The 18,180-nt window shown below is 55.4% G+C and overlaps 7 protein-coding genes across 9 annotated transcripts; 5 read left to right on the top strand and 2 right to left on the bottom strand.

The window, feature by feature from the left end:
• The first annotated feature begins 194 nt into the window (after positions 1-194).
• On the top strand, positions 195-3,398 carry H310_02424 (hypothetical protein). Of its 3 annotated transcripts, XM_008865927.1 has the most exons (9): positions 195-1,706; positions 1,792-1,999; positions 2,051-2,192; positions 2,242-2,345; positions 2,401-2,461; positions 2,522-2,698; positions 2,750-2,896; positions 2,961-3,071; positions 3,123-3,398. In XM_008865927.1, the coding sequence occupies exons 1-9, from the start codon at positions 335-337 to the stop codon at positions 3,300-3,302; spliced, it is 2,502 nt and encodes an 833-aa protein (XP_008864149.1). In that variant the 5' UTR covers positions 195-334; the 3' UTR covers positions 3,303-3,398. The 3 variants fall into 3 exon arrangements, with proteins under 3 accessions (XP_008864149.1, XP_008864150.1, XP_008864148.1); XM_008865928.1 differs by having other exon boundaries at positions 2,750-3,071; XM_008865926.1 differs by having other exon boundaries at positions 1,792-2,192.
• Positions 3,327-5,149, bottom strand: H310_02423 (hypothetical protein). Its single transcript, XM_008865925.1, has 5 exons — positions 5,019-5,149; positions 4,738-4,971; positions 4,272-4,686; positions 3,858-4,209; positions 3,327-3,625 (listed from the first exon to the last, which is right to left on the bottom strand). The coding sequence occupies exons 1-5, from the start codon at positions 5,080-5,082 to the stop codon at positions 3,350-3,352; spliced, it is 1,341 nt and encodes a 446-aa protein (XP_008864147.1). The 5' UTR covers positions 5,083-5,149; the 3' UTR covers positions 3,327-3,349.
• Positions 5,150-5,563: 414 nt separating this feature from the next.
• On the top strand, positions 5,564-8,802 carry H310_02422 (dethiobiotin synthase). Its single transcript, XM_008865924.1, has 8 exons — positions 5,564-6,083; positions 6,131-6,260; positions 6,309-6,557; positions 6,695-6,897; positions 6,956-7,103; positions 7,432-7,852; positions 7,905-8,174; positions 8,230-8,802. The coding sequence occupies exons 1-8, from the start codon at positions 5,575-5,577 to the stop codon at positions 8,592-8,594; spliced, it is 2,295 nt and encodes a 764-aa protein (XP_008864146.1). The 5' UTR covers positions 5,564-5,574; the 3' UTR covers positions 8,595-8,802.
• Positions 8,803-9,141: 339 nt separating this feature from the next.
• H310_02421 (hypothetical protein) lies at positions 9,142-11,007 on the top strand. The gene is made up of 3 exons (XM_008865923.1): positions 9,142-9,674; positions 9,722-9,788; positions 9,856-11,007. Exons 1-3 carry the CDS (start codon positions 9,171-9,173, stop codon positions 10,470-10,472), a joined length of 1,188 nt encoding a protein of 395 aa, XP_008864145.1. The 5' UTR covers positions 9,142-9,170; the 3' UTR covers positions 10,473-11,007.
• H310_02420 (hypothetical protein) lies at positions 10,830-12,414 on the bottom strand. Its single transcript, XM_008865922.1, has 5 exons — positions 12,273-12,414; positions 11,986-12,215; positions 11,570-11,929; positions 11,207-11,516; positions 10,830-11,109 (listed from the first exon to the last, which is right to left on the bottom strand). The coding sequence occupies exons 1-5, from the start codon at positions 12,396-12,398 to the stop codon at positions 10,903-10,905; spliced, it is 1,233 nt and encodes a 410-aa protein (XP_008864144.1). The 5' UTR covers positions 12,399-12,414; the 3' UTR covers positions 10,830-10,902.
• Positions 12,415-13,317: 903 nt separating this feature from the next.
• On the top strand, positions 13,318-14,479 carry H310_02419 (hypothetical protein). Its single transcript, XM_008865921.1, has one exon. It carries the CDS (start codon positions 13,476-13,478, stop codon positions 14,121-14,123), a length of 648 nt encoding a protein of 215 aa, XP_008864143.1. The 5' UTR covers positions 13,318-13,475; the 3' UTR covers positions 14,124-14,479.
• Positions 14,480-14,617: 138 nt separating this feature from the next.
• Positions 14,618-16,292, top strand: H310_02418 (hypothetical protein). Its single transcript, XM_008865920.1, has 2 exons — positions 14,618-14,758; positions 14,805-16,292. Exon 2 carries the CDS (start codon positions 15,333-15,335, stop codon positions 15,744-15,746), a length of 414 nt encoding a protein of 137 aa, XP_008864142.1. The 5' UTR covers positions 14,618-14,758; positions 14,805-15,332; the 3' UTR covers positions 15,747-16,292.
• Positions 16,293-18,180: the final 1,888 nt, after the last annotated feature.

Here is an 18,180-nt window from a genome sequence, read left to right as displayed (position 1 = left end):
ACCAGCAAAAACATGATCTTTTCCCCCTTTGGCAGCAAAATACGCAAAAACCTCGCTGAAGTTGAAGTACGGGGGAAAAACCGAACGTTTAAACTGGAATAGCGCAATATCCACTGCCGTGAAACGGTCGAGGCTTATCCGGACAAGGCCGGATACGTTGTCAATAAATGGCATCCTCTGGCAATTGCCATCTGGTGTCGGCAAGTCGGCTCAACATCTCCCACTGCCGCCCGTCCATCGCCGCGCACTTCTTTGTGAGACATCTGGCTCGAGACCATTACGACAGCACTCTATCTCTACCAAGTAGTACACGGTTCGCGTCGTTAGATGAACCATGTCCTTCTTAGCCGAGCTCAGTAAGCGCCAAGGCAAACAACCATCGCAGTCAGTCAAGCCGTTTGGATTTGCCCGCGCGCTGCACCTCGACACCACCGCTACATCAACGGACGCTGCGTCGTTGCTGCCACCATTCCTAGAAAAGAAGACGTCGTCTCAGACGTTTGCGTCACCGTTTGCTAAATCGGCCATTGAAATCCTCAAAGAGCTCGAACGCAAGGCCGAAGAGGATGCGTCGGCACGTCAACAGCATCCTGAAGACGACCCACCAAATGGAATCAAGCCACACGTCCCATCCGCAGGAGTCATGAGTAGTTCGCTCATGAGCTCGTTAAACCGACGGACACTCAACGCCACCGTGCTTGGCACACCTGCAGCGTCGTCCAACGACAACCAGAGCGACAACGACTTCGCAGCGCCGCCAGACCAAGCGATCGCGCGGCCAGTAGCAAATCCTGCAAAGAATGTTCTCGAGGAAATGATGAAAGCTCGACGTGCGCCTCCACCACAAGAACCAGCTCCAACGCAACCTGCGAAATCGTCGGGGAAGAATGCCATGTTGGAGCAACTTTTACAAAAGCGAAACAAAAGTCCCGAAATTGAATCGTCGCCCAGCAGCAACAACAACGAAGAGGAAGGACCGAAGAAGCACAACATGCTTGCGCAACTCCTTCAAAAACGAAACAGTGCTCACCAACCGCCGCTGGAGCAACCATCGCCGACGTCGTCGTCGGCCTCGACAGAATCCTCCGAGTCGACCCGATCCTCCGAAGACAGCACGGCCGACGTGCCGTTGAAAGACCATCCCAAATACGCAACGTACTTCCTCATGCTCAAGCGAGGACTGCCCAAGCCCGCTGTCCAGCACCGCATGACCAAGGAGAACGTCGACCCAGCCATTCTGGACATGGACCCGAACCAGCCTTTGATCGAATACACGCTGGCAACGGACCCCGTGTATGAAAAGTACTTTAAGATGCTCAAGACGGGTCTCCCACGTCCCGTCGTCGAGCATAAACTCCGCGCCGACGGCATATCCCCCCACTTACTAGACCTAGACCCAACCATACCGACAGTTCCCAAGGCCCAGCTGGACGCAGCCTTTGAAGCACATAAAGAAAAGGTCGTGGCAAAGTACAAGAAGATGCTGAAGTTGGGCATGCCCCCCATGGCTGTGGACCACGCCATGGTCAAGGACAACGTCGATCCTTCGTGGCTCCACCCCGAGTCGACCGCCACCGCCACCTCCTCGAAGAGCTTCATGACGAGAAAGGTGGCCAAGCCAGACCGGATTCGAAAAAAGCTCCACTGGGTCGTCCTCAACAAAGACGCGATGGATGCCTCGACCTTATGGAAACAGCCCACGCAAGGTACGCATCCCACGTTGGCCGGAGTGTGTCGCTGTGCATGCGTTTTGAATCATTGGTGGCTGGGAGATCTCTAACAACATGGTAGCTGCGTTGTCGGATGCGAGTGTGGCGGCTCTCGAACGGCTCTTCACCAAATCCATCCACGACGATGTGGCCAAAGCTCACAAGAGCGACGTGTCAAACACGGCCAAGTCGACCCGCGACTTGCTCCAGGTCAAAAGCGTCAGCCTCATGGACATGAAGAAGGCACAGAACATTGGGATCACCCTCGCACGTATTAAAGTCCCATTCGAGTACGTCGCGCGGTCTCATGTCGGTATGACATGGTTTGGATGTGTCTGTAGCAAAATCAAGGACGAAATCTTAAATATGAATCCGACCGTGATGTCGTCGATGCACTTGAAAGCCCTCATCGATCTCTGGCCCGACGCGCAAGAAATGAAAGCTATTCGGGACTTTCAAGGCGACCCCCAAACTCTCGGACTCGTACGTTCATGCAAACCGCGCGAACTAGACCAACGCTTGCTCGGTGTAGGCGGAGCGGTTCTGCCACGTCATGCGGGACACCCCCCGATTCCCGGAGAAGCTCCAGTGCCTCATCTTCAAGCAAGAGTTTCACTCTCGGAGCCATGAACTTCGGTACACCCCAACGAGAAAATTTGACGCTTCTGACGCGTTTGTCTCCGTGTGTTAGGGAAACAATCTTGCTCATCGTGCGCTGCGTCCATCAAATCTGCACAAGCGATGACCTCCGAGTACGTGACGTCGCCATTGTCCTCGTTAGTCCATGGTCGTTGTCATGATGTTGGGCGCAGGATATTTTGCTGCTCGTGCTCAAGATGGGAAACGTGCTCAACTTTGGCAAAGACGCAGAGAACGGGGCGGCGGGCGTGGCCAAGGGGTTTTCGCTGAGTTCGTTGGTCAAGCTGTCGCAGACGAAAGCGTTTGTGGGGCAAACAACGTTGCTCCAGTTTCTCGTGGAAGTGGTTGACGTAAGTGCGGGTGGACGCGGTTTCTTTCCTCATGCCATGCAATTTGCCCAGCGTGATGCCCCGCACTTGGCCCAGTTTGACGAAGAAGTCGGGCTGCTCGAGCGCGCGTCGCGGGTTGTGACGCAGCAATTGTACATGGAGAAGAAAGCGCTCGAGGGCGGTCGCGCCCATTTAGAAGCCGAGGCACAACGCATTCTCGTACGGCCGACACCCGACGCTTGGCATGAATGGCTAGCAGTGATGGATTGACTTCCTCTGGCAGGGCGAAGATCATGAGACCAACCTTACTGCCGCCGCCATTCGCTTCTTTTTGACCAAAGTTGACATGGAGTTGCGCGATCTGACCGATCAGCTCGACTCACTCAACCAAAAGGTATTTCGTCGTCGGAGTTTTCTCGAACACCTGTTCACATGGTACATGTAGAAAGCGTCCTTCTTGCGGTACATTGGCGAGGAAGGCAACTACGAAGTGGACGAACTCTTCAGTGTGCTGTGGGCATTCACGGAAGAGTTCCGCGCAGCGCATCGTAAGTTTGTGCTGAAAAAAGCCCGCGCGGCCAAAAAGAAGCAACCGCCTCCGCCACCCGTAGCCGAATGTGCCTAACAATTCCCACGGCCTGCCGCCTTATTTACGCCAAGAATGTCCTCCATTCAAATAAAAAACTCGTCTCGCTCTAAGTGGAGCCCGTCGTCGTCGTCGAGTAGGAGCTTGTTCATGTAGTCTTTCTTCGCGTGGCTGCCGTTGTCGTCCTCGTCCAAGTGCTCCGTGGCCCACACATGAAAGATTGCCGCGCCGCACAAAAGCACCCCCGCGACCACTCCAAACACGATGTCCCAGTTGTGCTCACTGCGCGCAAGCATCCAGCCCGTGAATATGTTGCCGACGATGCCAGGCACGGTCCCAATGGTGTTGCTGATTCCCATAATCTGCCACACCGAGTCAGATCGATTCATCTCTCGGTAGACACTCTCTCCATCAGAAAACGGAACGGAGGACAAGCATGCACAAACAAGCGATGATCGACAGCCATGCCATTCGGAAAGTAACCACATGCAGTCACCACCGGTTCGTCCGCGGCACAGTACGGCAGAACATCACACGCCCGACTCGATGTCGGCCTCACGAACACCACTCGATGAGGTTTGAACGTTCACTTACATGGCCGGCATGAGTAGGCGAGACATCGACCATGTGGACCCAGTATCCCAACGTAGCCGCGCGGCCGAAGAATAGTGCGAGGCTGAGCACAACCACAGCCATGGCCGTTGAATGCGTGAAGCGCATCAGACCAAAGCAGACCGCGGCGCCGACAAGGCCCACCGCGTTCATGATTTTCCGTACGACGAGTGGTTTATGGCCCATTTGAATCCACTTGTCCGATACGATACCCCAAACGAGAACGCCGATGTACCCGGCAATGTATGGGCACGCAGAAGTGAAGCCGCTTGTGGCCACTGGCACGTGCAGCTTTTCTCGAAAGTACAGAGGCATCCACCCTAGCAATACATACCTACACGATCGTTCACGTTGCTGAGTAAAAGTCCCCATCGCATATAGCCACGAGAGACGTACCAGCCAAAGTTGAAGGCAAAATGTGCGCTGTAAATTGCCCACGCCCCTCGGCTCGTCAACAGGCGGCGACTTGATACCGCCTGGAGCGCCACCAGCTTATGGTTAAAGACGTCGCGTTGGGCCAAAATGGTGGCCTTCTCTGTGAGTGAAATGGCCTTGTCCATCTCGGGCTTGCTGCTTCCTCGCCACAAGAATGCGACCAGCCAAAGTGCGCTCAAGCCACCAAACGTGACGAAGATGCTCGGCCAGCCGAATGCGCTGAGAAGCAGCGGCGCGACCGCCATGGACAAGATCGTGCCGAGATCAACGCCACTCGACACCAACGACATGAGTCGGCTGCGTTCGTTGACGGGGTACCACGACGCCGCCACGACATGAAGCGAAGGAAACAAGATGCCTTCTCCAAGTCCCATGCCTAATCATGGACCCGAATGGGCTGAGAAATGGTTTTGGGATATTTGCCTACCGGCGCGGACAAACCACAGCAAAGTTGGTGTACGTGCCGTCGGGATAGTTAACAAATCGAAAAGCGTCCACACGGCGACTCCAATCAACAGAACGCGCTTGGGACCGTGCAACAACGCCCAGTGTGCTCCCAGCACTTGCGTACAAATGTAGCCGTAGAAGAATGCCGACAGGACACGGCCTTGCATTGCATGGTCCGGTTCGAACGACGGCAGGGCTACGCTGATATTGGTGCCTACATGCTGTTCAGGAAAACAATGCCTTTCATCTAGACGAACGTACGGTCCGCGTAACAGAGCAGGGTGCCAATGGTGCACAGCAATGCCATCTCGTGGCGGCGAAGCATGTTGTGCCTGTGCTATATCCTCGTCGCCGACCGAAGACTTGCAACGCCCAACGTTGCGCTCAACGGCATGGCACAATCGTTCCACACAAGATACCGAAAATATATCAATTTGATTCGTTATAAATACATTCATTGCAACCAATGTTAATTCTCCTTTGCGCTGAAATTCCAAGGAATACTCCTTTTTTATCCAATCCATTCATGAGCTTGGTGTTGAAGGTATTTCCTTATATCTACACACTTGTTCTGTCATTGGCCGGACAGCTTTGTAAGTGCGGCTACGACGAAAACCTCTCCGTCCCTCGACTGCAAGATTGTAGTATCAGCAAGATAGCGGGACATTGGAGGATAGTAACTGTCTAGTTTGGGGGAGACAGCTACTGGCAACGAGGAATATCGTCAGGTCAACGAAATTCAGAGAAACACTTGGACTGTTTTAAGGAATTGAACGTGTGCGTATTTATACTGCTACTTCAAATCTGGCCCCTCGTGATGCTGTCGCATCTTGGGCGGCGATCGTTCAGTGCACGCGCCGCGCCGCCACGCGCTGGTTTGCTGCATGCTGGATGTAACCTCCAGCGCGACAGCACTCCATCGAAGCAGTATGTGCCCAATGCCGTTTCCGTGTCGCTGCAATCGCCCATCGTTCAAGTTTTTGGCAGCAATACGGACGTGGGCAAGACCATCGTGTCTGCCGGTCTTTGTCGTGCAGCCGTGCAATCTTCTTCGACATCGACTGTGGGGTACATCAAACCACTTCAAACAGGAGGAGACTCCATGATGGATGCTCGTTTCCTCCGTTCGCACATGGACGCCACCCGACTTTCGTGCGAGACGTTGTTCTCGTGGGACACTCCTGTGTCGCCGCACTTGGCCGCGCATCTTGAAGACAAATCACTCACGGATGACATCCTCGTCAATCGCTTGAGCTCTACGCTGAATGCATTGCAAGCCAATGCATCCACTTTGATGGTTGTCGAGACTGCGGGTGGGGTGTGCAGGTATACCCCTCAACCATTCTTCATCGTTCTTACGGCCATTTGGACAGCCCCTCCGCGAGCGGCAGGTTCCAATGCGACGTCTATCGACCTCTTCGCCTTCCCTCGGTCCTTGTTGGTGACGGCAAGCTTGGCGGAATCTCGGCGACCATGTCTGCTCTAGACTCGCTTCTCCTTCGCGTACCATTCCCACGGCTTTCGCTTGTTTGATGTCTTGATATAACGCAGGGATACGACGTGCCATGGATCGTGCTCATCGAGCAAGACGACCTTGATAACGCTGCCGCCATCGCCGACCGCGCCGCCGAACTCAATATATCTGTTTTCGCATTGCCCAAGCTCCCTCCGCAACCCACGCCGCTCCACGATTGGTACTCGGCCAACGACGAGTCTTTTGCAAGCATCCTCGATGCCATCACGGCATACCATCACGCTCGCGTCGATCGCCTCCATGCGATCTCATCTCAAGCCCAAGAGGTATGCGTTTGATCTTGTCGTGTGTGGCAGCTGCGTGTGGCTTTCTCGTCGACATGTGCTTCATTGGTGCTGCAATGGATCGTCCCTTGCGACAGGACGCTCCGTCGTGCGGGGTTTCTTACGTTATGTGCATATAGATCCTGTGGTGGCCGTTCACCCAGCACAAACAAAACAAAGGCGTGCTCGTCATCGACTCGGCGTATGGCGATTCATTTGCAACGTACAACGCAAGTCGCAACAGCTTGGAACCCATGGTGGATGCCTGTGCGTCATGGTGGACGCAAGGCCTCGGCCACGGCAATCCCAAAGCTGCTCTCGCCGTCGCCACAACTGCTGCTCGGTACGAATCGGTCTCACTGTGTGTCGCTCGAAACATGCGACGACTGATGAGGCTGCAGATACGGCCACGTCATGTTTCCCGAGAACGCCCACGAACCAGCGGTGCAGGTCGCCGCCAAACTCCTCGACACGGTCGGCCGCAACTGGGCGTCGCGAGTGTTTTTCTCGGACGACGGGTCCACCGCGGTTGAGGTCGCCCTCAAGATGGTACGTCCGGCTAAAACTCTCCTCGCTTGGTCCCATTTGTGCCTTTTCTTCACGCATGGTTTGGTTGTGTGCTGGTGGCAGCCATGGTTGCATGGTCGTTGGTTTGCCCACAACTTGCTCGACACTGCTGCATGGCCACTACCGAACGTGTCAAGGGCGCAACCCGACGCGGGTGGTCGCAGCTCGGGGTTTGTGTCGAGTGAGCAATCGTCGTTCTTGGTCCATGACGTCATTCGACATGGCCATGTTTTCCGACGCGCCATGCCCGTCTTGAGACTTTGCTACGACGTTCGACTTGTGTTTTGACGGAGGGGTTGGTGTGCGGTAGGCTTTTCGAACGTTCGTGACCTCGTCCGCGTACCAATCTGCGCCAGCCAACGCGGACAAGGAGCTCGTCGTGCTGGCGCAGACCAACTGCTACCATGGTGACACGCTCGGAGTCATGCACGTCGCCGAGCCGAGTGTGTTCAACATGACCCAACACCCGTGGTACAAACCGAAAGCCATGTTTGCGGCGCCGCCGACCGTGTCGGTGTCGGGAACCGATGGCCATGTGCGCGTGACGTGGCCAGAGGTCGATGCAGCGTTTCACGTGCAACTCGAGTCGATGGATGCTCTCTTTAACGGGTCGTCGCGCCAAGCGAGTGCCGCCGCGTACACTGCGTATGTGACGGATCTGCTCGACAACCACGTGCCGCCGCACGCTCTCGTCGGTGCCCTCGTGGTCGAGCCCGTCTTGATCGGTGCAGGTACTGCGCCTCCACCTCGATCAAGTCGTCGTCTGACTGGCGACATCGCTAGGGGGCATGCACTTTGTCGACCCGTTGTTTCAGCGAACGATGGTCAACGTGTGCCGCAGCCGAGGGATCCCCGTCGTGTTTGACGAAGTGTTCAGCGGGCTATGGCGCCTCGGGGCCGAATCGGCGCGGAATCTCCTGCAGGTGGACCCTGACATTGCATGCTACGCCAAGCTCCTCACGGGCGGCGTTGTGCCCCTCGCAGCCACGTTGGCTACGCGCCAAGTGTTTGATGCGTTTCAGTCCGATGCCAAAGCCGATGCACTACTTCACGGTACCGCGCTCGATGCTCGTGGCGCCACTGACGAGATGCGGCGTGTACTGTCCAGGGCACTCGTTCACCGCGAATCCTGTTGGGTGCGCGGCAGCGTTGACGGCGTTGGACATGTACGACTCGCTGGCAAACACTGCCTCAGTCACTCGCGAGTACTGGAATCCGTCCGCCGTTGCAGCGATTGCGCAGAATCCCCGCGTAATTCGAGCGTTCCAGCTCGGGACTGTCGCTGTCTTCGAGCTCGAGTCGTCGACGAAAGGCTACGACGCTCCTGGCGCGCAAGAATACATTCGTCATCTCCGCGTCGATGGCATTTACGCACGAGCGCTCGGCAACGTCATCTACGTCATGTGCTCCCCGTTCACGACGCGCGACGCGTGCCGGGACGTTTTGGAAACGATCGCGCGCGTGTTGAGCTAGACGCAGCCATTCAAATATGGACTCGATATAGGTCGTGTGCATGCAACAGATTCGTGTTGCGCGAGGCTCTTGCGCTGACCAAGTGAGCGACGCCGACGCGCTCTCCATCTCTACTTTGAGAACGTGACCCGGCAATCACTCAAGCCCGTGTTTTGTTCAGAAAGGTTTTGCAGTTGTACCTTCCCTGAACGCATTCCTGAATCGCGCGAGCCCAACGCTTTGGCGTGTGAATCGGCCACAGTGGTGTAGTTCCGTCTGCGTAGACGAGTGTGGCTTATGCGACGTAGTCCATGATGGCCTGGCTTACGTTAGAGCTGTGGAGCGCGCTGGTCGTTCTTCTGGCGCCATCGCGTTGAGGTCCTGAAACCACGCACGAGATCGCCCTCAACCTACCTCGCACACGTGGAGGGTCCAAGGGGCTAAACCCATCGCACACTTCCACGGGACCTACCTTCCCCAAGCAGTGTCATGCTGGCTGGAAGCATCCCGAAGTGGTGAGTGCTGCTGGCATTCCGCAAAAAGGGCCGCTGGAATCCGATTGGCGGGGAGCAATTTCAACGAAACTCGACCCAAAGTATGACGGACGCGATGATCATGACCGTCCGCGGCGAAGTGCCTGCAAGTGCCATCAAAGGAGGTGGAATCCTTGTCCACCAGAGGGTTCTGGAGAAGGAATCGTCCGTTGCCGATGTGGACATCGCGATGGAGGATCTCATGTTTCTTCGCGAACATCCCATGGAGAAGGGCAACCTGATGCTGTCCAGCGAAACCCGCGCGTTCCGCGAGCTCGAGCGGCTGGCCCACGTCCAGTCGAATTGTGTCGTGGACATTCATGGACGAGAAACGCGGGATGTCAAGCGTCTCAAACGCATGTCCGAACAACTCGATCTCCACATCCTTGCCGCTACGTCCGTCGATGTGAATTCCCCCGACGCCACGAACGCAGCCGCCTTGACGCAACTGCTCGTGCTAGATCTGCAATACGGGATCGACAATTCGACCATTCAAGCTAGTATCATCTATCAGCGCATGCCCGCCGCGTCACTTGCGAACCCCTCCATTCTTCAAGCCATCAGCAACGTACCACTCGCATCTCATCAAGTTCGACACTGACCAGGTCGCTGTAGGCCCAACGCGTCACAAACGCCCCCGTGTACTTTTCATTTGAACCACACTCTCCATCGTTAGCCGAAGGTGTGTGCTCGCTCGCCCACGCCACCTTCCACGTCGCTACCTCACATCGTGGCTGCTCTCCCTCCAGTCCAAACCTTCCTCGACCAGTATCGGTCTCAATTCGGCGGCCACCTCCATCGTGTGGTGCTGTGTCACTGTGACGTGTGGTGGCAAGAGCCCGCCGCCCTGCAGCGCGTCGCAGCCACAACCGGCGTGTACTTGAGCTTTGATCTGCTGGGTCTCTCGGCCGTCAGCGATGCCATACCCTTCCATTCGTGGTCGTCCGCCGCCGTGCCACGAGATTTTGAGATTGCCTCGTGTGTGCAATCGTTGCTGGCCACGCATTCGAGCCGCATCTTGCTCAGCAGCACCATCACCCAAACGATTCAGTACCATCGATGTGGCGGCGGAGGCATGGTGCATGCGCTGACTAGCTTCAAAACCAAACTCTTCGGTCAAGATTTGACGCCTGAACAACAGGAACTGTGGACAACCCTCATTTTTCAGAACCCCCTGACATTGCTCCAAGGGTACATCAAGCCGCCGCCCGCTGCGCTTCCAAAGGACTACCTCACGTGCTCCATCTGCCGGCACCAGTTCGAGCCGATCGTTGGCGAGTACTACACCAAGTTTGAATTCGTGTACTGCTCAACCAAGTGCCTCCGCCGCCACCGCAACGCTTCCTTCGCCCCGATTGAAACGTAACCTGCCCACACGAGTGGTAGCGCGCTGCTTGGCTGTCCATTCAACGTCGAACACACCAACGACCTTTGTCCCTTCAGCAGACGCAGCACCGAGGCACGCTAGGCTAGGTCCTCGCACGCCGTTCAAGCAATGTCAGCCGCTTGTCTAGAGAGATATCGATGCATGCTGCATGTTGGCCGTACATCGCTCGGTTGGATTCCGCGTTGGAACGTCTTGGAAAGGTTTTCCCATTATCGACTCGTTCAAAGGCGGTTCAAGCAACGTGGTCAGTCGTGCACGCCATTTAAATCGACCAGAGACAGGCACTGGTCATCGCTGAGCAAGTCGATCGTCGTCTCGATCGCGTCCACATTCCCCCTTCCCACTACTGGACAACGGAGCCAACAAACCGAACGCGCGGCGCATGTTCTCTATGCGTGGTATAGATCGTTTACACGATGTTCTTCTCAAAGTAGGGCGCGTTGGCGCGGATACGGTCAAAGCCAAAGCACGTCAAGTCCAGCGACGTGTACGCTCCGTCAACGATCAACTCGGCGATCGCACGACCGGCGGCAGGCGACTGCTGGAGGCCATGACCGCTGAATCCGTTGATGCAAAACAAATTCGCTACGTCGGGATGGCGGCCCAAGATCGCATTCTACATGGGACACCACACACGCACTTGTCAGACCGGACTGCGCCACCAGCATCATTTTCGACAGCATGCCAGCCACACGACACACTCAGGGACGTACGTGGTCGAAAGTATTGTAGTCATAAAAACCCGCCCACGAGTTCACAAGCTTGAGCTCGTTGAACGCGGGAACTCGGGCTGCAATCGTGGGCCAGATCTTGTCGTCAAAGAGGGCGTGGTCCGGCTGAAGAAGGTCGTCGCCGTCGCAGTCCGGGTCGTCTTCGGCAGCAGGAGACACCCCGCAGATGAATTGCCCGGCGCCGCCTTCCCGACGAAAGTAAACCCCGCTTGGATCGACGACAAGCGGTGATGCCATCGTGCCGGTCCAGTTGGAAGCTTCCGGGCAGTGAAACACGAACACCGTGCGTTTTCTAACGACAAATGCGACGTCCAGCCAACGAATGCATGGTGTCGAGCCATGTACCTCGCCCGAACAGGGAGGTCCGCGATGCCCGCCAGCGTGCCCACTTCATGCGCCCAAGCGCCGGCGGCGTTGACCACGTGGCCCGGCGCGTACTGAGCCACTTCGCCTTGCGTTGTGGCGACTGTGACGTGGTCGATAACGTCACCACGTTTGCCCATGGGTTCGACAATCGTTCCTTCGACATATTCGACGCCGAGATGTGTGTTGGCCTTCTTGAGCCCAGTCAAATAGGACCACGGGTCGAACCATCCTTCGTCCTCAAGGCCCAAAGAGCCACACGAGATGTCCGTCGTATCCAGCCACGGAAATCGAGCAGAGAGGTCCGACGGGTTCATGAGTACGACCTTAGCATTCACGGACCTGCCAGCAACGTTTTGAGGGGTCGGTCGTGGAAGATAACGAATAAAGCCATATACCGTTGAGTCGCATGGTTTTGCTCGAGGACTTTGGTGCCGCGATCGGTCGCCAGGAAGAGGTACCCGCCTTCCGTGAACTGGACGTCGACGGGGTCGTGCCCTGGCACATGCAACAACTGGCCAGCGTTCTTGAGGAACTGAATTCCATACTGACTCATTTCGATGTTGGGCCGTTCCGAGAATTGCATGCGAATGCCTCCAGCGGACAGCACCGCCGACGCCCGCTTGTACTGCGTCAGCCACCGTGTCAATCGATATTCCTTTCGTGCGGTGGTGGGATGCCTTACCGCAAACGAGCGCTCGACCACCGTGATCTTGAGGTGTGGGGCCTTCTTGGCCAAGTGGTAGGCTGCAGAAGACCCCATGACGCCGCCGCCCACGATCAGGACGTCCTTCACGTGCTTCAACACCATCTCAACTCAAGCCACCACCGGTGGATAAAAGGCAACTTGAACTTGAGCCGGGTCACGACGAGAAACTGAAGGATGTCATGGAGTACTTGGTTGCTCGCACGACGAAACATTCCATCTATTTTTGTACGATGTTGTGCAGCTACTACGTTTAAAATGTTACCTCTGGAATTCCGTCGTCATCGTGACCTGGCTGGGGGGAAAGGAGGTTTCCTTTGGCAGCAGCACACGAACTCCATGCCAATGCAGCCCCCGACCTGCTCGACATAACCATAACTCGCTTGCGTTTCGCGTGAAATCGAATGCACGCACGACGCCATCAAACGCTCAGCTTGTGGACCCTCGACAACGCAACACACATGAATGCGCGCGCACCAGAGCGCCGGGTTCTGCACATTCCAATCGGCACAAAGGAATTGCGTAAGCTCGTGCGAGTGTTGAACGGGCACCCTTCGGAAACCAAGATCGGGCAAGTCAAATGAGAGCGGTGGGCTCACGATGCTGGTTTTCTATGGAGGTTGGGCTTTGCCCGACGAATTTGGTCGTGTGTCCATACGAATGCGCTGGATCCATTGCCCATGGTCCGCCCGACCATGCCATGAACAGACCATTCAATTTCGTGCCTTCCATAGATTGATGATGACGGCTAGAGTCGCGAGTCAACCTCTCTCACAATATACGTCCCGAGAAACACTTCGTCCGAACCTCCACCAGCCGACAGATATCCATGCTGAAGATCTTGGAGATCTCATGCGCCATGCCCACTCGCACGGGGGTTCGCGTGGCTGGGAATTTCATGCACCGGACAAGCAGTCAACCTGTAGACGCAATCGAATCTCCAAGCGAAATGATCGCAGGATTCGCCGGGCTGGATGGGCGCCACCTGCCATGACGTTCGCGTTCGAGACGGGCACCACGGGCGTGGTAAACTGTACAGCGATGCATTATATATGAGACCATGTGTGGTAAAAAGTTCTAGGGCTGCGTGGGGTCGTGGAGGGGAGCGACCACGTCGGCTCGACTTCGTCCGTAGACAAAGGCGCAGTGAAACTCGATTGCAAACGGTTCGAGGCGGTGAAGATGCTGTGCGTACAATTGCATCCAGGGACCGCCCAGTTGGTGCTGCACCTGGTTGTCAAAAAGAGCCATGAAGGCGTCAAAATCGGCGCGGGGCAGGTTGTTCTTCATCCATGCGACGATCTTGGCGATGACGACGCCATGCTTGTCGTCAGTGGCTTCCATGCCAGCAAACAAGTTGCTAAATGCTTCGTTTTCCGAGTCGGGGTTCATCACGAGGGGGTTGGCCTCGGCCACGGCCGCCGCTTCGTCGACCAGCGTTGCTTCCACTTCTTCAAAGAGCGCCACGACGCTGGCTTCGTACTCGGGGGTTTTGGGGTCCAAGTCCACCGTCGCCTCGTACAGTCGTTGCACTTCATCGTATTCGGTGCGAACGCGAATGGCCTTGTTGGCCACATCTGCCTTTTCTTCGAGCAATTCGTCTTTCAACTCGCGGCATTGCCCCAATTGTGCCATGAATTCTGCGATCCACGTCTTGAAATCGGCTGCGACGTCGTCGGTCGCCGCGCGAAGGGTTCCTTCAAGGAAGATGCGGCGCGCATGGCTCATGTCCGCGTAGAATGGAGCGTTGAGCACGGCGTAGCTGCGTTCGGTCCAGTCCACATCGACGCGGCTCTGGGCCCATTCCACAGGCAGGAGTGGCGAGTGTGACACCTTGTCGTCGTCGTCGTGACGAAACCAATGCAACAACGAGTGGATGAACCCGCTTGACGCCTTCTTTTCCTCTTGGTGTTGCTGAAGCCATGCGATTGTACTGGCCACGCCCTTGGTAGTCTTTTTCCGGGATGCCTTGTCGTGGGCTTCGACCTGGTGATTCATCGAACGCAATTTTTCGAGTTCGACGTGGACAATGGAGGGGTCCAGTTGGTCCGAGGACACGTCCTTGTGGTCCTTGAGCCAGTCGCCACAGGCGGGGCACGTGTTGGGGTCATGAAGGTCCTTGGAGCTGAGCATGTCACAGTGAGAGTTCAATTGTGGTGTCCATGGAAGAAAGGGCCCGTTGTCGGCAGAAAACCCGCACAAATTGCATAAAAAAGTGCCCCAGTTTATCCGTAAAAGATTGGTTTTATTTGCCAATGCACGACTTGGCGTTTAACGTAACGACGTTTTATCCGGATGCTGCTTGGAACTTCAATGTGCCAATTTGAAGACCTGGACGCGACGACGACGCGGTGCTCAGCGCATGGACTTGGCGGCATCGCCATGCTACGTAGACGAATGCCGAAGCCAACGTGCACCACAAGCAGCGATGGAAAGCGCGTTATCGAAGGAATGGATGGACCGAGGTGCGACATAGACGATCCACTGTGTTTTTCTACCCGCCTTTGCCAGGGCATTTTCAACTCACACTGCATGTGTTTTCATCGTTGACCGCAACATGCTCTGGCGCATGAGGCGACGTACGTCCTCTCCTGCGAGTCAGCACGTGGGTATACCTTGCAAGCCTACGGTCCTCTGCACTTGCGCACGGACAAGGCGATTTGTGTGCCCCCGCGATGTCCACGTGGTGTGGTTCACCCAAAGCGCTGCCGTAGAACCCGGCAATATACAATACGCATGATTCACATTTAATAAGGACAATCAGAACATGAAGGGCATATCAAATCAACGAGCGATGCCGATGGGGTGGCCCTGCTCGGCGCACGACCTTGTGAATCCTGAACAGGAACTGCTGTCCCGGTCGTGTAGTAGCTCACTGTCTTGAAACGGGATGAGGCGCTTCATGTGGCGTGCGTAAGGCTTCCAGTTCTTTGCAAGCCCTTCCTTGACCTGGGGCTGGAGCAGGTGAAAGAACGCGTCAAACTCTTCCCGACTCAATGTCGACCTCATCCACGCCATGAGCATTGCCATGTACACGCCATGGTGGTCGTCTGTGAGGGGCCTTATCTGTGTTCCGAGCCGCCCAAAGAGCATGCTGAATGCGACGTTCTCCAGGGTTTCCGTGGAAGCCGCGGAGTTGACGTCGCCGACTACCCGCTCTTCGTCCCGCAACAATGTCTCCACTTCGTCGAGGCACTGGAGCAACTTTGCACCGTACACTGCCACGTCATGCTGTCTGGAGAGCTGGCGCGCACTGTCGTAGATCGATCGCACACGGTCATAGGTGGTTGTGACATCAGCTGCGTGGCTGCTCAGCTGAGCTTTCTCGGCCAGCAACTCATGTTTCAACCCATCGCAAGTTCGCACGGCACCAAGAAACTCAGTGACCCACGTTGCAAACTCGAGCCGCTGGGATCTCGTGGCGATGGTGGCAAACCAACCACCGGGAGCTAGGATCCGCTTGGCGACCGCAATGTCGGCGTAGATGGGGGCGTTCAGCACACCAAACGAACGATGAGCCCACGAGAGCGTGAGGTTTGTGGAGCCCCAGCCGAGAGGGAGAGGCGGAGTTGCGTTTTGTTGCTGGGTGTGAAAGCAATGCAGCAACGACTGGATGAAGCTACAGGACACCTTCTTGTGGGACAAATCACGCGAGTGTAGCCACGCCAGTGTGTGCTGCATGCTAGGGACCGTGACAGGGTGCGAGGTCTGGGCGAGGACGGACGTCTTTTTGGTAGCATCGGTGGCGGTGGGCTTGTGCAGTGGAGGGATTCCAACAAGTTTGTCCAGCAATTTCTGAGGCCGCGTTGCTGTGCCTGCTGGGAGCGACGTGTCCGAAACGGGGATGACGCTCGTTGTGGCAGGGCTCATATCTGTGGGCGAAATGGCACTTGGAAGCAGATTGGGTTGTGTGGGAGCGCGCGACCAACCGCGAACAACACGATCTCTCTCTCTCTCATGATACGGACTTCCCGCGGACCAGAGTGTGCAGTTTCGCTGCGCAACAGGCAGTGCCACGAGACAAAGATGTGTCGGCAGAAGGATGGGGACAACGAATTCACGCGCAACCTTTAGCAACCTTGTCACGCCATTTTCAAAGAGTGGATACACGGGACATGCACCCGCGGCGGTGACTCTTCTACATGGGGAAGAGGTTGGCGCCAGTTTATGGCAAGCATGCCGCAACGACGCCAACGGTCAGCGAGGGGAAAGCGAGCGGGTGAAGTGCACCATCGCTGGCATGGTGTAGCTAGCCCACGTGGGTGCCATGGAACACGAAAGGAAATTTCATCGCCCTTGATTCTGTGCTCGACTGCGTGTTGCTGCGAACGTGTCTTTGTGCAAGTCAGACGGATTGGTCGTTTTGCGCAGGGCGGCGCCTCTGCCGTCGGTGGATCCAGTCCACGCGCCACAACGACAGCGTGGCGCGGAGAACGCGACCAACAAAAGTTCGGCCACGTGGAAGAAAGAGACCTTTCTCACGGTAGACCACAGGCTGGCTCAAATTACTTCAACGTGCTTGTGTGTGCGATCGATCTTTTACGGCAGGAACAACCTGGGTCATAAAGTGTGACATCAGTCCGCACATACAAGCCAGGGCCGTGCCAAAGAGACGCCCTATTGACTCTTTGACTCCTTGGCACCAGAGGGAGGCCATGGACCGGCTGCCTTGCACCATTCCGACTTTGTGGCGTCCCCATTCACATGGTGCACTCCCTTTCAGCGTTGGCGTCGAGCCTCTGCCGCTATATTTCCCTACTGGTGAGTAATGTCACAACTTCAAGAGGCCACGTGAAATGTGTACGAGATTGGCGTCCTCGACTTTTTCATGTCCTTCCCGTCGGCGATCTGCAAGGAAGGTTCTTCACGAACATCCACATGTGATTGGGAATTAGGCGAATCGGCAATTCGCACGGCACGATTCAATTTGAACAATACACCCAGTGGATACGTGGAGCAGATGTCGTGGCTTTGATGGCTATTCACCGACGAATACCGTCGAGCTGGGGATGGCAGAACCTGCAGATGGAAGAAGCGGTTGTTGCTGTAAAGATTCTCCATTTCTTAAATATAATGTAGAAGCTTTTTTAACCGCGTTCCCTCCGATTGATTATGCATCTATCCATGAAAGACGAGTCTGTCTATACGCGTTGTGCCACTGGAAGGGCAGGCAGCGCGCGTGTTTGCACTCCGCATACGCCCAAGGCCATTCGAAGTAAAAGTCGAAAAATGCGGTCCCTTACCTGGGTTACCCCAAACGGTGACAGCACATCCATTCACGTTGCTACTCGTGGGGGCTCGGCAAACTATAATTGCTACTCGGAGTAATTTCCACCTGACTTTTAAATAGGCCAATACGAATTAAGCGAACATTTTTCATAAATTTTTGTTTATTGTATGTCAGGTGGAGTTTGAAATTCAAATTGACCATGCTGGTTGGAACAAACTCAGCATGAAGCAGCGAATGACTTTGGCCGACAACCATGAGCAAATTGTTCAACACATCGCAGTAGGCGGTATGGGTAGCACATCGCTTCCACCTGGTTTCTGCCAAAACAAAAGCAGCTATTGGAAATGCCATTAAACTTCATGCGTCACTACAGTGAACCCCGGAAAAAACCGACACCACTAAAAAAGCCGACCACCTCTGTAAGATGATCTGTTTTACTACGTAGTACAAATAAATTCTGCCACCTGCATATTTCAATATCACATTTATAATTGTCATTCTTTTTGATCAATTGCAGTGCAGAACAAAAACTACTGTGATTGGTTAACGTTTTGAAAGTTCAAACTCGATGCATTCCATATTACAGTAGAGCAGAGTATCATAATTCCTCCGTTCCGGAAAGAAGTTTACCACATTTTTTACGGAGCATATTTTCAT

Source organism: Aphanomyces invadans (genome assembly GCF_000520115.1).
Source record: "Aphanomyces invadans strain NJM9701 unplaced genomic scaffold supercont1.3, whole genome shotgun sequence".
Taxonomy (NCBI): domain Eukaryota; phylum Oomycota; class Saprolegniomycetes; order Saprolegniales; family Verrucalvaceae; genus Aphanomyces; species Aphanomyces invadans.
The sequence above is the reverse complement of the archived record's forward strand: the minus strand, read 5'-3'. Positions and strand labels throughout refer to the sequence as shown.

Coding starts and splice junctions, on each gene's coding strand:
- H310_02422 (XM_008865924.1), top strand. CDS start 5,575: ATGCTGTCGCATCTTGGGCGGCGATCGTTCAGTGCACGCGCCGCGCCG. Junction 6,084..6,130: donor ACTGCGGGTGGGGTGTGCAG/GTATACCCCTCA, acceptor CCATTTGGACAG/CCCCTCCGCGAGCGGCAGGT. Junction 6,261..6,308: donor TAGACTCGCTTCTCCTTCGC/GTACCATTCCCA, acceptor GATATAACGCAG/GGATACGACGTGCCATGGAT.
- H310_02420 (XM_008865922.1), bottom strand. CDS start 12,398: ATGGTGTTGAAGCACGTGAAGGACGTCCTGATCGTGGGCGGCGGCGTC. Junction 11,930..11,985: donor CAAAACCATGCGACTCAACG/GTATATGGCTTT, acceptor CGTTGCTGGCAG/GTCCGTGAATGCTAAGGTCG. Junction 11,110..11,206: donor ACTACAATACTTTCGACCAC/GTACGTCCCTGA, acceptor TGTCCCATGTAG/AATGCGATCTTGGGCCGCCA.
- H310_02421 (XM_008865923.1), top strand. CDS start 9,171: ATGACGGACGCGATGATCATGACCGTCCGCGGCGAAGTGCCTGCAAGT. Junction 9,675..9,721: donor TTCTTCAAGCCATCAGCAAC/GTACCACTCGCA, acceptor AGGTCGCTGTAG/GCCCAACGCGTCACAAACGC. Junction 9,789..9,855: donor CTCTCCATCGTTAGCCGAAG/GTGTGTGCTCGC, acceptor CTCTCCCTCCAG/TCCAAACCTTCCTCGACCAG.
- H310_02419 (XM_008865921.1), top strand. CDS start 13,476: ATGCTGTGCGTACAATTGCATCCAGGGACCGCCCAGTTGGTGCTGCAC.
- H310_02424 (XM_008865926.1), top strand. CDS start 335: ATGTCCTTCTTAGCCGAGCTCAGTAAGCGCCAAGGCAAACAACCATCG. Junction 2,193..2,241: donor ACCCCCAAACTCTCGGACTC/GTACGTTCATGC, acceptor TGCTCGGTGTAG/GCGGAGCGGTTCTGCCACGT. Junction 2,897..2,960: donor CCGAGGCACAACGCATTCTC/GTACGGCCGACA, acceptor TTCCTCTGGCAG/GGCGAAGATCATGAGACCAA.
- H310_02423 (XM_008865925.1), bottom strand. CDS start 5,082: ATGCTTCGCCGCCACGAGATGGCATTGCTGTGCACCATTGGCACCCTG. Junction 4,687..4,737: donor GCTGTGGTTTGTCCGCGCCG/GTAGGCAAATAT, acceptor GTCCATGATTAG/GCATGGGACTTGGAGAAGGC. Junction 4,210..4,271: donor TTTGCCTTCAACTTTGGCTG/GTACGTCTCTCG, acceptor ACGATCGTGTAG/GTATGTATTGCTAGGGTGGA.
- H310_02418 (XM_008865920.1), top strand. CDS start 15,333: ATGGTGGTCGTCTGTGAGGGGCCTTATCTGTGTTCCGAGCCGCCCAAA.